Below are 16593 nucleotides of genomic sequence, written 5' to 3' on the forward strand. Positions count from 1 at the left end.
CCATTTTTCATGTATTTTGGAGTTGGAATCATGAGATAAAACATGTAAGTGGTGTAGTGTCATTCCTAAATATTGCAAGCTGACAGTGAAGGGTATCAAGAGGTGTCATCACCATCTTGGGCATTATCTTAGGAATGTTTTGTCTTAATGTCCCCAAGTTCCGTGATGCTCTTATGTGTCTCCCTTGTTTCTCACTTATGCTAAACTGAGAGTTCCTGGAAAGTTAGACACACACTTTAATTTTAGCTCCCAGGTCTAGAGAGATGCCTGGCACCCATCACACGCTCAGTACATTGGGAGGAACACATATGTGATTGAATCAACCCTAGTTTCATGAAGCTGAGCTCATGGCTACTCACCCAAGCACGAAAGATGCTATGCTCTTCCCAGCTTTCCAAAATAGCTCCATCTTTCCTGCTCATATGTTCACCATTTGAAAGTCATCTGTGAACTTGACTGTCATATCAGCACCAATAAGACAAGGTTAAGCCATAGCTGCTGCAAACCTTTGCCTTACCTAAGTCTAAGGATGATGTCTCCGGCCCTCGGAGAGCCTGTGCTCTCTGCTCAGCATCTGCACTGATGAGGTCAGAGCCATCAGCTTTCTTCTTGAGGGATGAACTCTTCGATGAGGACTCAGACTTCTTGGCTTTGGTTTGGGTTTGAGAGACAGGCTCACTCAGGTCAAGGAGATCCAAGCCAGTGGTTAACACTATGGGAGTCGAAGGCGAGAGAAGCCATTTACTTCCTGTATTATTAGTATGTATATATTTTTGCATGATTCAGGATGTGGGTGGGGACACACCATGTGTGTGGATATCAGAGAACAACCTTAGGTGTTATGCTTAGGCATTTTTTGAGATGAAGTCCCTACTGTCCTAGAATTGAGAAAGTAGATTAGTCTGGCTGACCTTTGAGACCCAAAGATGTGCCTAACGCTAACCTTCCCAGGGCTAGGATCACACCACCACGTCCACTCTTGTTTTACTTTTTTTTCTTTAAACATGGTTTCTGGGGATGGAACCCAGAGCCTTGTCCTTACAAGCCAACCACTTCACTGACTGAGGTACCCCTTCATTCTCCGGTATTTTCTTCAAAGTAAGGGTGTCAGTTGGGTACATGTAGCCCCTACATTGATAGGATGGATTAGGGTCAACAATGCATTTGGGTCTCACCAGAGAGGGGTTTTATAATGCATGTGATGGGCAGGAACACATGCTGATGTCTTGACATTTAATATGCCAATTGTAGTTCCAGACAACCGGATATAAAATGGCTACACCTTTACTTCCTAGTGGATTGATCTCATTGTACTAAATAGTCTAACGGAGGCATAGTTAAGAGTATGTTTCTGTGTAATCCCAGGCAAGTTAGAATTAATAAGGTCAGCTGTGACCTGCTCTTCTCCCAGTATAGGAAACTCACATTTGGCTAGTTCTACCGAGAAGCAGAAAGTCAAGAGAAGAGACAGTCCCCCTCAAGACAGTTCCTCATCTTGGGCTGGGAGAAGCTGAGTGTGTCCCCCAACCCCACTGAACTCTACACCAATCACTATAGCTCTTTTCCCAATTACAAAGGTTTCATGACTTTCAGCTCCTCCTCTGGGTGGAGATTGGGTGTGACTGACAGTTCAACTTCATTCCATCTGCTACCCACTCGGTGTCCCCTGGGCACAGTTCTATTGAGCTCACAAGGGGAGGTTCCTTAGTCAGGCACTGTCTGCCTGCATATGTGCATGAGCTAGCCATCCCCAGGTGAGTGAAATGAGTCCCTAACCATCACACTTCTAATGTACCTTCAGCTAAATTTCTTGGGTAGCCTGAGCTTCTGTTGCTGAATCTGAAAATGGAGAATCAATAATCTTATAAGTGTGGGATGAAGATTAAATGATCCAGTGGGAACCAAGCACCAGGCTTACGCTAACTACTCACTCTGTAAATGCCATTTCAGGCAGGGGGAGGGTAGTGTCATGGTGGTACTTTGCATAGCATTCACAAGCCCAGCTTGGTTTGGTTCATTCTCAGCAATGTGTGTGCTAGCATGTGTGCATGAGGAGAAAGAGAAGCGTGCGTGCGCACACACTTCTATTTTCAAGGGACCAAATTGCAACAATTTCCCAATTCACTCTTTTTTTTTATTTAGTCTTTGCCAGTTTTCTTTTTCCAGTTTTCTTTTTTCTGTTCTGTTTTAAGAAGCAACCAATCTACACACAGTGAGAAAGAAGAAATGTTTCTGAGGATAAAACAAGAAGCGACAAAGGTTTTGGCTCCACTGAGGATGTTATGAAGTAAACTTATCACAAAATGGTCCGAAGGTGTCAGCTCACTGTATCGAAGTTTTCTTGAGAAGATGGGAGCCAGTTTCTAACAATGAGCTGTTTGGAGAGAGGGGTGCTTGTGAGTCAGAACAAAGTGGGCGGCAAGAGGCTTCCAGAACTCAGTCAGTGGAATGCTAAGCCACATTTAAGCACAGCAGGCAGCCAAGACAGGGATAAACACACTTCCTATCTACTGAGTGGTTAAATGAAATTTCTAGACACTATTGGAGTTTCAAGGAGTCTAGGCTCAATGAGACTTCTTTATGATGGAAAGAATATCCTTTTTACGAATTGTACAAATGATGAAGAATTAGCCTTTTGTCCCTAAACTTCTCTTAAAAGCAAATTTTCTAGAAACCATGAACTTGTGTTTTGAAAGTATATTTGTTACAATATAGTAGCTAGAAGTTTAAATTAATCTTTGTCTGTTTCTGAATGAATGAACTGAAAATTCAAGCCAGCCAGGTATGCGGTCCACTCTGAATCATCATGGACCCTTTCTGTGTTTGTTCTCTGTGCTTTCATTGTTTTCTGTGTAGATACGAAGCTGGAACCAGACGTGCACGAAAGCCCCACTTACTGCCCATTTAATGGAAGCAGTGTCTTAGAGGTTGAATGGTTTTGAAGCTGAGAGTCCCCTAGGATGATGACTTTGGAAGCAGAGATGGTTGGGCCAGCCTTAGGCTTCCGGAGGAGACAGCCCACTGTTGTGTGGAACGTGCAATGGTTAAGGCTTAAGAAGAGGGCTTACAGCTGCTCAAGTGCTTCAAAGCAGGTCTGTCTGCGCCCGGAAGGGTTGATGCTTTGCTAACTGCCTTGATCCAGTTTAAAACACTCTCCTAGACATATGAAGGTTTGGATCCTAGAACTTTTGTGTTCGAAGTAAGAGTACAGCAATTATTTGCTTTCAAGAGTGCATGTCAGAGTATGCATGTGTATATACATGTGAGTCAGAGTGTGTGTGTACATACATATGTGAGACAGAGTATGCATGTGTATATATATTTGAGTCAGAGTATGCATGTATATACACATGTGAGTCAGAGTGTGCATGTATATATATTTGAGACAGAATGTGCATGTATATACACATGTGGAACAGAGTGTGCATGTATACATATATATGTGTGTGTGTGTGAGAGAGTCACAGTATGCATGTACATACACATGTGAGTCAAAGCATGCATGTACATACACACATGAGTCAGAGTGTGCCTGTGTACATACACGTGAGGGCAGAACCAAGGAAATACCTCCCAAGCATTTTAGCTTTACATTTGTGACCTTTTCTACCCAGGCCCCTGTCAGTCACCATGTACAGGTCACAGGTTGTGGGTTCCATTGTCTCAGTATGCTCGTAGGGATCCAGGAGGGTCAGAGTCTAAGAAGGGACTATGAAGATGAATCTCAGATGCAAGCTGCTTTTGACGACAGAAGAAGGAAGCACAGGTCAACAATTTTGGGTATTCTCTGAAGTGGGAGGAAACAAGGCATTGCACGTCTATGACCCAAGAGGAATTGGTCCCTGCTGTTTTAAATAGAAATTTAAAATACAGAGGCGTGCTCCTTCACCCACTATACTTATGGTGTCCTCTTTTGGCAGCAATAAGAAGCTAATACAGTGGGTGTCCCCATTGAGCCTCAAACACAGGCTCCATTTAAAAGCTACCTAAAATTTGACTGAGCTTGGAGGCGGCATGCAGACTCTTAATATGGTAGCTCCTCTTGCCCCTTAAACTTCTGGTTATTTGGCAGTTTTCAAGGTTTGAGGCATGTTGGTAGTCTCAGAAACTGTATTCTTTGAATAACCTAATTCCACTGGCTAACATTTCCTGACAGTGTCAGGCAATACATGTAAAAACAGCCACATCTAACCATCTCAACAAGCTGAAATTGATAGCCTTTGAAACCAGAAGGCTCTCCCAGGCCACTGCAAATGTACTGGAAAAATGTATAGCTTCCTGAAAAGGCTACTTAAGACAGAACAGAGTAGCATCTAGTAGAAAGTGCTATTTGAGGTCAGTATTGTGACACCTGATTTTCATCCTAGTACTAAGGACTCAGGAAGACACAGATCTCTGAGTAACAGGCCACCCAGGGCCACATCGTGAGATCATGACAAAAGAAACAGAAAATTCTTATTTTGATAAGTTGGTGGGAGACACACTGTTATTAACACTGTGTGATGAAGCATGCCTTTGACAGGTAATCATAGAAACTTTCAAATAGATCTACCAAATAGATAACTCCTATTTAAAGAATTAAGTCAACCTTTATTCTTTATTGTATAATATGTCATTGATTTTACTCCTCAGGTTTTTGATTTTCTATTTCTGTATGTACTTGTATATGTTGTATATGCATGCTCAGTGTGTGTGTGTGTGTGTGTGTGTGTGTGTGTGTGTGTGTGTTGTGTATGCCTGCTTTGCATGTGTGGGTGTATGTGGACATTCTAGGTTAATACCAGAAATAACCCCCAATTGTGCTTCCTCCTCATTCATTGTGGAAGGGACTCTGAAACCCAAAGATTGCCAACATAGTTTTTGGGGACCTTGCTTTAACTTCCAGAGGCTGGATTACAGGCCTGAGGGGTCTGGACTCCAGTTTTAATGCTAGCTTGCCTGGCAAGTGCTTTAACAATTGAGCTATTATTCCAGTCCCTGCTTCCCAGATTTCTAAGGTTTTCTGACATGTCATTAGCTTCATGGCCAGGTGAGTTTTATACAAATGTATCCTGTAGACCTGATGCTAATATTACAGTTAAGCTATTTTATTATGTAGCTTACATATAGAAGTCACCGACATAGTTGACTTCTATACAAAGGTATAGTGCTCCCAAGTGAAAGAGTGAGATTAAAAAATTATAAACTATGAAAAATGTGACTTCCAAAGCAATTGTTGGTTTAATGACTCAATGTCTTGCTGCTATGTGGCTTTATTAATCATAGCAAGGACCTCCTTTTCATCTTGATTTCTGTCAAAGAGTGTGTCCTGTGCTTTAACATATGCCAGAGTTGTTAAATTATGCAAGATATTACAAATTTTGTCACATTACATGTGTGACGATATAATCATTTAAAACATCTGTTGCTCAGTGACTTTCAGGACATTTATTATTACCAGTCTGCATATAATAACGATGTACATGTCTTTTTTAAAATCAAGGGTTCTACTTAGTCTGGTGCAGTCTGTAATTTCAGCCACTTGGGAAGTAGAAGTATCACTTTTCCTACAATACAGTTCAAGGCCAGCCTGGATAATTTAGTGAGAATGTTTTTAAGAAGTGGGAAAAGAAAAAAGGCTGGAAATATTCAGCATGGATGAGACCCCGGGGGTTCAGTTCTAACACAGAAAACAAAAATCAATCATGGAAAATATTATTTTCTCTTATTAAGCAAAAAAATATATTCTTTTAAAATCTGTTAGAAAAAAATTCATCACATTGGAAAAATATTTTTACATTGTTTACTCTGTATTGATTTTTGTAAGAACTACACTTGTTAGGGATTAAAAAAATATAGCAATTCTTTTGCCTAGAGATATAGTTCTAAGCTTGTAAAACAATGTGTCCAACACAGTATGACTGGAAATCACTGTAGGGCAGAAAAGATTTAGAATATTATGTTATGGATTGGATAGGGTTCTAGCCCCTTGTTCCTAGGTAGAAGCTTCCACACTTCAGATGGTGACCTTATTGGAAATGTGACTAAAGGTGAAGCTCTGCTGGAGGAGGCCAGGACACAGTTCCAGGATGACAGATATCCTCATGTCAAAGGGAAATTTGGATGCAGGTAGGTGTGCAGACAGAAACAATATGATCTGCACACAGACAAAATACCATGGGAAAGGCAGAGTCATACCCTTGTTACAACCAAAGGAGCAATAGAAAGGAGTAGGGAGTTCTGGAACAATGTCTTCCTAAGAACCTGCAGGGAAGTTTCTGGCCAAAACCTTGGTTTGATTTTTAGAGACTCACTACTTTGTCATCTCTTGTCTCAACCCCTCCCCACCCCAGCCTTCTGCACCCATTCCCCAGCGCTGGGATTACAAGCCTTTGCTTCCATGCCCACTTGTTTTAGTTTTTTAACAGGACTTCTGGGGTTGAACTCAGGTTCTTAAGTTTATGCAGTCAGTGTTTACTGACTTCCAGGCCCTCAGGGCAGGCTGCTTCTAAGTGGCTTCAGTTTTTTTTTTTTTTTTTTTTTTTTTTTTTTTATCAGTGGCAATTAAAAGGTGAGGGAGAGCTTCCTTAGTACCCTGACTTTTGTGGGATGGCCTGCATTTGAGAGACACAGGCTCTGTGTTTTCTGAGATAGCCTGAGCCTGAGATAGGCTGAGCCCTAGCTTCAGAGGTCGGGACTAATCAGATCTGATAGTCTGAATTCATTCAATGTCCTGTTTCGAAAGCAGCAAGGACCTTTCAGTGTTCCTGAGCACTCCAAGTGATGGCTGGATTTAGAAAGCAATCACCCGGATGTGACGTTAAGCCATCAAGAGAGAGATATCAAGGAGATGTTCCCTGATATCAATCAGGATGACCTCCCTGGCTAGAGTTTGCCACTGTCAACACCCCCCCCCCGCCCCCATGGATTCATTCATTTTCTCAAGCACTTTCCAAGGTAAGGATTGCACTGTTATTAGATAAGGAAACCGAGGCTCGGCTATTTTTACCAGATGGATGAGGGAAATAGAAGCTGGCCCCAGATGCAGAGCTGGGATGAACACCATGACTTTTCATATCCTAGACCTTCAAATCATCTCTACTCTTCCACCTCTGCTGCCTGCCACCACCTGCCTTGAGTTCTCTCTCTGTAGTAAATTTTAGCGGTCTGAAAATTATCACCTTTTTTCCTGTCTGATTTTCTTCACTTGATTCTATGTAATAAAAATGTAAGTTTCCTGCCAGTGGACTCCACTGTGGAAAAGTAGGACTACTTTAAAAAGAGAGGGAAAGATCATATTGATAGGCACCACCTATCCAGTATAATTTCTGGTTTCTTGTCTGTAAACACCATGCTTTTCTTACGATCTGAAGAACACATCTTTGAACATGAATGTTGGCCTAATGACATCGATATGGAGAGGAAAAATGTTGGAGAACTGTAGATCTGGCCAGTACTGAATGCTCATTTCTATATGAGCCAGGCACTGAGCAGATGAGGGTATTCTGTGGAGAATGTTTAATTCCAGGGAGTGTATATGCAAATTGCATTGTCCAGAGAATTTACACTAGAGATCAAGGAACACATTTAAAAGGCTCTTCACTATCCCAGATCTTGTAGGGTATTTAATTACCATTTGACTTTACTCAGAAAGACCATCACATTTTTATTTTGTGGGACTTTTGTTTCATAAAATATTTGCAAAACTAATTGAGCTGCCAAATTGCATTTGCAAAATCTCACCCTAGCATGGCAGTTCTCCTTATAATATAGTGGGTTCTGAAATACAGAGAGCTAAATACAGAAGTGTATATATACCAGAACCTAAGTGAGAACAGTCTGTTTAAGGCCTGCAAAACTGGAGTTTCTTAGGATATCAAAAGTCACTTATTAATTTATGCTGGATTATATACACCTCAAAGTCACTTGGTTGTAAACATTATCCCTGCCACTTAAAATCCCTAGAGGAGGGGCTGGTGAGAGTGCTCAGCAGATAGAGGTATTTGCTGCCATTCCTGATAACCAGAGTTCAATCCCTGGGGCCCATTTGGTGGAAAGGGACAATTCCCATAAGCTGTCCTCTGACCTCCCGGTATGGTTCAATATGTAAATGCCCACACCTACAAATAAATAAATATGGCAACCCTTCCACATCTTTAGCAAGATTCCTGGAGGAAAACTATTTGCATTTGTAGGCAAAATGCACTCCACTTGAGCATAGTTAGAAATGAATTACCAGCTGTGTTGGATGTCACTGGCTTTGCAATGGCCTCAGATTTGGTTTCGCAGAGGAAGTCGTCGATGGAGGGGCTCAGGAGAGGCCTGCTTTCTTGTTGCTCATTCACCAGCTGAGAACAAAGGGACACAGGTGTCAAAGGACTTCTCTGTTAAACCGTGGACGCATGTAAATGAAAATGCAGCCTTGCAACACAAGGGGACAAGCAAGCCTACTGAAATCAACACAAACATAAATAAATAATGGGGTGGGGGCAATAGAGAAAACAAAACATTACCACGGGGAGGGAATGAGCCTTCAGCACTGTTAACATATTTTTGATGCAGCCAACTTCAGTGTTAAAGCTTAAGCCTGTTTCTCTCCCTCCGGGAGTGACTTTACTATCATCTGATTTCAACACAGCAAGAAATACACCTGTTCCATCACAGTTGCTATGGGCTAACACCACTCTATATTTGGACTGAAAGTTCTAGAATGGATTGGAACAGTGGCTTCAGACTCCATGGTGATGGGCTCTCATGAGGACTAGCTACTTGATGATGTCTGTGGGTGAGATGTACACACACATGGACCTGTGCAGTTGGTTGGATGAACATGATTGATATTTTTTCCCTTCTTAATAGTTCAAGGTGCCTAGAACAAACCCCCTTATTGCCTTAGAATGGTTTTGTAGGACATAACAAATTTTATTTGAGAGAAGAAAATATTATTATACTACCTATCTGGGCATCTAGTAGGTGTTTGTGAACACCTTTAGTCTGTGGGAATAGGATTCCTGTATGCGCAATCCTATTTTACCATGACTTCATTCTATGACTTAATAACCTTTCAATCAGACTTAAAATTCAGTGGGTCCCTAATCTCTGGCAGTGGGCCATTAATTGCTTTCAGTTCTTGAGTTTCATTTTTTTGAGCCCAGGATTTCTACGGCTAAGAGAGAAAAATCTTGGGACTTTTGGTTTTCTGTAAAGCAGCACAACTGTTTGACTCTACTTGTTGCCAAGAAAAGATGCGCCTCAAAGCATCTAGAATTTTAATGACTAACCTGCCCAGGTTTCAAATATTTTCGAATGCCTCTCTCATTATCATGCCATTGTTCCTCTGGCTCAGGGTCAATAAAGTAGGTCCCAGTCATCAGAAGGGACATCCAACACACTGTTGTTACTTCAACACATCTAACCTCATATCTCCATTAGAGCTCTTTATAGAGAATTAAACATTTGATTCTCATGCATATGTGTGGCTATTATTGAGGGCTATCACAGAAAATACCCCTTTTGAGTGTTTCAGTTAATGGTGTTACCTATTCTTCAATTATTGTTAGTTTTAGTGTTACTACACACAAAGACACATTTCACTGGGAATCACATTTTCTAAGATGGCTGTCAGTTTTAACCATTTTAATTTGTTTATTTTAAAAGATATTCCTGTAGCCTATGAATGAAATTCTGTTCTCTTTGCTTTTTTTTGTTTCCATTCCCCTAGGCTATTATTGTGCTTTTTTTTTTTTTTAATGAAATAGTTTTAGATGTTGAGCTTAAGGTAGTTTCTGTGTAAGGCATTTGAATTTTTAAAAATGCCTGACAACTCAAGTTTAGGAATTAGCTGGAATATTTTCTGGCATAGAAGTCTACTTTATGATCTTAAAATGTACTTGAAATCATTGGTGAGGCATATAACAAACCAGAAAGCGATGAAGTTGCTAACACCCAGTGATACTGAGTTTGGGTCAGTTTCTCATACGGCAGTTTGGGTACAAACTTTATGCAGGGAACAGTTTCTATGACCCAGGCATCGTGCTGGGTGTACTGATGTCATTCATTCTTCTCACCCTCAGTATTTAATGAAATGAGCCTTTTCCATGGATGCCACAGTGTCCAGATTTATGGAGGCTGCAGGCCACCATCATGCTATCACATGACTTTCCTGGAGTTTCTCTAGCCGAGTTGAATCACTAAGCAGTGTGCTCTGATTACCAGCCTTGGCCCTAATTCTCTCTGACCTGTCATCTGACGTGTGGGAGACTGAATACAAGTGCCACTTTAAAAGTATGAAGATCCTGATTCTTTGACAATCACAACTTTTCTAAAGGAAGTTTAATTTTGCAAACAGATACCTGTATGTAGCCAAATTCTCTTTGTGTTGATCTAAAAAAATAGGACTTGAGTATTTTTTCACTGTGGTATTTTAGTTTACAGAAGAATTTAGATACTGTTTGATTTTGAAATGTTCATGGATACATAACAGTCTGACTTAGGAATGGGACCTTTAACTAGACATAAAGTTTACATTTATGTCAAAAACTCCTTGCCTGGAGGTAAGTTTATGTGATAGGTGTTGTGTGTCTGCCTGTGTTTTGGCTGAGACCTGCTGTTTGAAGCCAGAGGATTTTACTTCTGGCTTCATATTGAAGCATGGTAAGTTGTAGATCATAGAGAATTTTCAGACTTTAGATTTTAAGATTAGAAATTCTCAACCTGTACCAGTTTTAATAGAGATAAGTACAAGCTATCCTTCAAGAACTATTTTCTGGTACTTCCTTTTCCCAAACAGCAATGAACTATGAATTGTTTTATGCCTGAATCCTGATTCTTTGCACGTGGCATGTAGAACAGGCCTGCCTTACTACAGTTTAAAATATTGGGATCTTCGACTTCTGCAAATAATTTCTTAATGCTGAAAAAAATCCTATTTATTTGGTGAATTCTAGAAAAACCATTGTTTATATCAACATCTAGATGGAAAAACAAGTGAAACGCACTGTTGATTAAGAGTTTCCTTGAGGAAAGCATGCTCATGAAAGGCAATAGAATTTTGTTGTTGCTGAGTCAAATCTCAGATGGGTTTTCCAGAGGAAAAACCAGTGGCCATCTGGGTTCACTCAGCACAGGAAGAGAGGGAACCAAGAGATGCTGGCTCAAAAAGATTCCAGGAATCCCAGCTCAGAATCATAGCTTTCCAGTGTTCTAGACCCTGTCAGTATCTGCAGGCCGGTGCCTCTTCAATGTCCAGTGTCCAGTGACCACCGCTGATTTCAGGATTGACGAAAATGCTGTGCTGGTTACCTCATATCATGTAATTCTTGAGGTTTTACCCCACAGACAGAAAACAAGAAGACACAATGAATAGCTTTTGGAGTTAGTGTTTCCCAGGTTGGATCAGTGTAGTAGTGCTCTGTGCTCTTGCTGAAGTGGGGTGGTGCTGGGGTTCCAGGTGAAGAAGATGAAAGGTTAGACGACAGAGAGCACGGAACAGCCATTAACACGGTCAGAAAAAGTTTTGGGCTTTGATGAAGATGTGGAAGATGAGGTAAGAGACATCATGAAGACAAAGGAAGATTCCCTTACAGGATCTGAACTTAGACACAGCTGCAGCTCCTAATACTGTTTACATCCTTCACAGCTCCCAGTGGAGAATTTTCATGAAAAAGTTGTTCAAGTAATGGCTGGCAAACAAGACAATGGCTCAGCAAGAATGTAACACGCACCTATGTATCTGACATAGTCCAAGTAAATTGTATCTCCAGTTTATGGACAGCATCATGTTATCTCAAAAGGGCTATTTTTAAGTGTTTAGACTAGACTAGGCTAACTCTCCCTGTACCTCCTTCTCATTTTTAAACAAGAAGGTGGTTTTTCTTGTGGTGATTTAAGAATCAATAAATTTTTTAGGTCATAAAGGAAACACTCAAATTGAATGGAATCTAAGACAATCCCTCAAATCTTTACTTTAAAATTGTATGCTATAGATTCTTCCCTTATTCATCAGCAGGAGAAGGTTTATTGACTTTTAGATTTACTTCATTTCATTAGAAAACACTTTACAGTTTCCCCTCATTTAAGGCTTAGGGTACAAAGCACATTGGAGCTATCACAAGGTGACACAAAGGTTTCTAATTCTTGGCTAATAACTGAGTCAAGTGGTTGTAATTTTGGTAAGTAGATTCTTAGATTAACCAGATCACCACAGGCAGGTTTAGAAGTGACAGTCACTTCCTGAGGTGTGAGGATTTTGTCTTGCTCTGTTCACATCTTTACCTTTCCATTTTTATAGAACTCTGGCCTCTTTTCAGTGTTTGCATCAGTTCAGAGGTCACTGGGGATGTGGCTCAGGAACAGAACATGTGCTTAGCAAGTGCAACGTTCTAGTTTCAATTCCAAGCACATACACATACAGGCCCCATGATGGTAATGGATGCTTCCTGTTCTTGCAGGAGCCCCTATAATGGGTACACCTCAACCTTCTTCAGTGCAGAGCAGTGAGCACCTTGCTGAATCATCTCCATATCTCTGCTTATGTGGTACCACTATCTTAGTCTTAATACATTCCTTCTCACTAGACTACAACTGCCATGAGCTTGGAGATTTTATTAAAACGTTTTGCGCATGCTATAATAGTGGTTTAGTAAATGTGGACCAGTTTTAATGAATCTAATTGGTTGATTGTATAACAGAATGATCGTGTGTGTATCTTGGACTTCACACTGAATCTGCGTGACCCATTGAAAGATCAGTGGTTCTTTTTATAATGCTTAACAACTTCCTAGAAAACCTCAACCCAGACATTCAGACCCATTTCCTTCCAGAGTTGTTTTCTAAATGGGAAATACAGTGGCACCTAAGAAACCTTTTGCAATGCTACCAAGACTGCTAGTTTTTCTATCAAGAGGTGAAGAATCCCAAGAATTAACATATGAAGCAGTGGACATTCAGGCCTATGCTGGCCCAGCGTCATCCCCACTGGAAAGAAGGACATGGATATAGGTGAATGGGAGGGCAAAGCCTCCTCAAGACATAACCGCCTTACTCTGCTTCTTATTTTATATCAGAAACCCAAATTTGGAGAATTTGAAGGGAAATACGTCAGCCACAGAAACTGGGGCTACTACGGAAGAGGGTAGGTAGGGGATTTCATGAAGTGCTTCCTTGTAAATCTGGATTCAAAAGATGATGGAGCTGATATACATTATTAGTAATCAAATATTCAATCAAACGGAACTGTGACCTATTAAGTCTGGTCAGTTGCCATGACCAGCAGATGTTGCCACATAGATGCAGGAAACTCTACCTGGCTCCAATGGATTATTGTCTTAAAACTTTATTTGAAAATACCCTGAGTTCCATTTTTTTTTACCTTCTCTACTTTTAGTGCTTAAAAGTTACATTTTATTATGAGATCTATTTGAACCCAATTATAAGGCAATGTTTTACTTTAACATATTTCTTTTATTTTTTGGGATTGTAATTCCATCATTTTCTTTCCCCAATTCCTCCTTCCAAACTTTCCTCATTCCTTTTCAAATTCATAGCCACGTTGGAAAACATTTTACTTTTAATCAAATTTTGTTGCTTACTTTGTGACTAAAATTTAACCTTATTATCTTTAAATAAATCTTTTTCTGGGGGCTGGAGCAATGGCTCAGTGGTTAAGAGCACTGACTGCTCTTCCAGAGGTCCTGAGTTCAATTCCCAGCAACCACATGGTGGCTCACAACCATTTCTAATGGGATCTTTAAATAACTACAGTGTACTTACATATAATAAATAAATAATCTTAAAAAATCTTTTACTTAGATGGTTTATTTAAAAATTAGAGTGTAAAGTTTGTGTTAACAGATTACTAAATATTGACAACAAAGCAAAATGCATGCCAAATAATCAATCAGTATACGAGACATTAATTCAGGAAAACCCTGCTGGTTTCACTTAAGGTGAATATTGTGCTCTTTCAATGCAATCAATGCTTAAAAAACAATTTTTAAAGTTAAAATAAAGCTTGCGTGCTGGTCAGTTTGAATTGTCAACTTGTTACCACCTAGAAACACCTGGGAATAGGGTCATAATAAGAAATTATTTAGATCAGATTGGCCTGTGGGCACGTCATTGTGGGATTGTCTTGTTTGTTAACTAAAGTACAAACATACGATCCACTGTGGGTGGTGTCATTTCCTAAGAAGGGGATCCTAAACAGTAATAGGAGAAAGTTAGTTAAGAGTGAGGCAATCAAGAATGCACATATATATATATTTTTTGTTCTTAACTGTGTATATGACACTGTAGCATTCTGCCATGAATTTCCTATAGTAATGGATTGCAATCTGGAATTGTAAACTGGATAATCTCTTTTTCTCTCCCCGGTTGCTTTTCATGAGGATATTTGTTACAACAACAGAAAAACAAAACAAAAACCAGGGCAGTTATAAATTGGGAACAATTGCGAAATAATCTCATGTTTGTAACATTGGCATACGTTATACATCCCTTTAATAGTCTAAGTTCAGAGCCTGGCTATGCCTACCGTGATACCTGAGTACTAACTGAATAGAGCCCAGCTCCACTGCTATGATACTTCTTCTTGTATTGGTCAAATATCCTCCAAATCTTTGACTTACTCTAAAGATCAGTTTATCAAGCTTTCTCCAGGCAGGAGAGTTAGGTGTATAAAATCAATCCATTTGTAGAGAAAGGAACTGATAATACCATCCCACGGTTGGCTAGTCTTGTTTCTAAGGAAGGTAGGTACACACCATTTAGGCAATCATGTTAAGTTGATGATAGAAATCAAATCACATACAGGAAAGTTCAAGTCCTACTGAGTGTTAAGTAGTGGAAAGAAGCAGAGCACACAGGTGGAGGAAGAAGAAATGTGAACCTCAGTTAAAAGACACTGAGCTCTGCAGGAAAAAGGAGCTGGGAATACCTTGATTAAAAAAAAAAAAAAAAAAAAAAAACCCCAGGAAACCAAATTCATCAAAATAAAACTTTCCCAAGTTTCCTTCTGAGAGAAATGCATTCAGAAAGGCCATGTTAGCCTCGTACATAGGAATCCTCATTTTCAAAGGGATAATCTTTGGGTACATGGACACATAAAATCTGTTTTATTATAGTGTTACAGTTTAGAGTAGTGCTGTCTGATATAAACAATAACTTTACACTTTAATAATCTTCAGTGCTCAGTAACAAGTAAAATTAATTTCAACAACACTTAATTCAGCATATCTCAAATAACCCAACATGTGATCAATAAAAATTATTAATGTGATCGTTTTCATCTTTTCAAATTAGCCCTTCAAAAACATTTTTCTTCAAAAATTTGCAGCATGTCTCAATTGCCAAAGGCCAGGAGTGCTCAGTGGTCAGTGACCACTGCCCTGGGCAGCACAGGACTCATGTATTAGGATTAGAAAGCTTTTTCCTTAAAGATTTGGCAATTTATGTGTTTTTCCTTCAAAACTTTTTACCAGCACTGCCTGTTTGCAGACTATTTGAGTTGGCATTAATTTAGGACAGCGAGGGCTTGAACTTGTTTGTTCCTACGGCATTAGTAACCCCACTTCCCCGGGTCTAGGCTTTGAATGAAAGTATCTGCCTAATCCTCCTGCCTTGTTCCATCTACTGAAGGTGCTCCCCCTAGAGAATGTCTAGCTATACCACCTAGAAGTTCTAGAACAAGCAGTTATAATGGCCGTCTTAAAGTGCTGATATACTGTGTTGCTGAGTGACTGTTACCGAACCAAGTAATGTAACACACTGGCTTATTCTGTATTTATCTTTTACGATTATCCCAAGAGGCTAGCAATTGGCTTCAGACATATCTGGCATCTACGGCATGACAGCTGGCGTCAATAAGCCAGGGATGAAGATGAGTTCTTGTATTCTGCAACATGTAGCTCTTATGCCACAGGGGACTTTACAAGCAACACTGGAACGGACATGTCAAGACATTGGGACATTGACACAGGTTAACAGATGTGGCGTGGCAGACAGACTGGATGCTGTGGTTGCCATGGGAGAGGTACTCACTTTTTCAGCTCACTCTGCTTCCTTATGGCTTGTGCATACCACTGGCGCACAACAGGGGAAAAGCCGCTTGTTTGTCATGTAAACGACATATCGGCTAATAAGACTGCATTTGGTTGAGAAATTATTCTATCACAGTTGTCACTGAGTTCCATGGAATTATCATCATATCAGGTGCATCCCATTTTATGAATCAGAAGTCTGCCCGCTGATTCATAAGCTGGCCAGTATGCAATAAGAATATGAAGCATCAAAGAAAGCATTACACAGTCTTCATGCAGTAAAGTCATAACCAGTGTCTCAGAAACAGTCAACACGACATTAGACAGAGATCTCAAAGGAACTGGGCACACACAAATGTTCTGAATGTGAGAGGATGGTGATAGTCATGATTTCTTCTCTAAATTCAAAAAAAATCAAAAATATCATTGTGCACGAGATCTTAAATTCAAGCTTAGACTATAATGACAATATCAGACATGTGGAAATGATTACTGGGATATAACAGCTAAATGTAAGACCTTGGAGTCAACTGGAGCATGTGCTAATTGTGGTATCCCAAGGTGCTATGGTTGACAA

At 40.1% G+C, this 16593-nt stretch overlaps 1 protein-coding gene across 3 annotated transcripts in view; it reads right to left on the bottom strand.

Moving 5' to 3' along the window:
- Positions 1 to 16593, bottom strand: part of PEX5L (peroxisomal biogenesis factor 5 like) — a 148203-nt gene that overhangs the window by 62622 nt on the left and 68988 nt on the right. For all 3 annotated transcript variants that reach the window (XM_080929313.1, XM_080929312.1, XM_080929311.1), the window contains 2 exons: positions 8216 to 8327; positions 518 to 712 (listed from right to left, as the gene is read on the bottom strand). In XM_080929313.1, coding sequence (XP_080785439.1) covers positions 518 to 712; positions 8216 to 8327 — 307 coding nt within the window. The remainder of the gene's footprint in view (positions 1 to 517; positions 713 to 8215; positions 8328 to 16593) is intronic.

Source organism: Micromys minutus (assembly GCF_963924665.1).
Source record: "Micromys minutus genome assembly, chromosome: 15".
Lineage (NCBI taxonomy): Eukaryota > Metazoa > Chordata > Mammalia > Rodentia > Muridae > Micromys > Micromys minutus.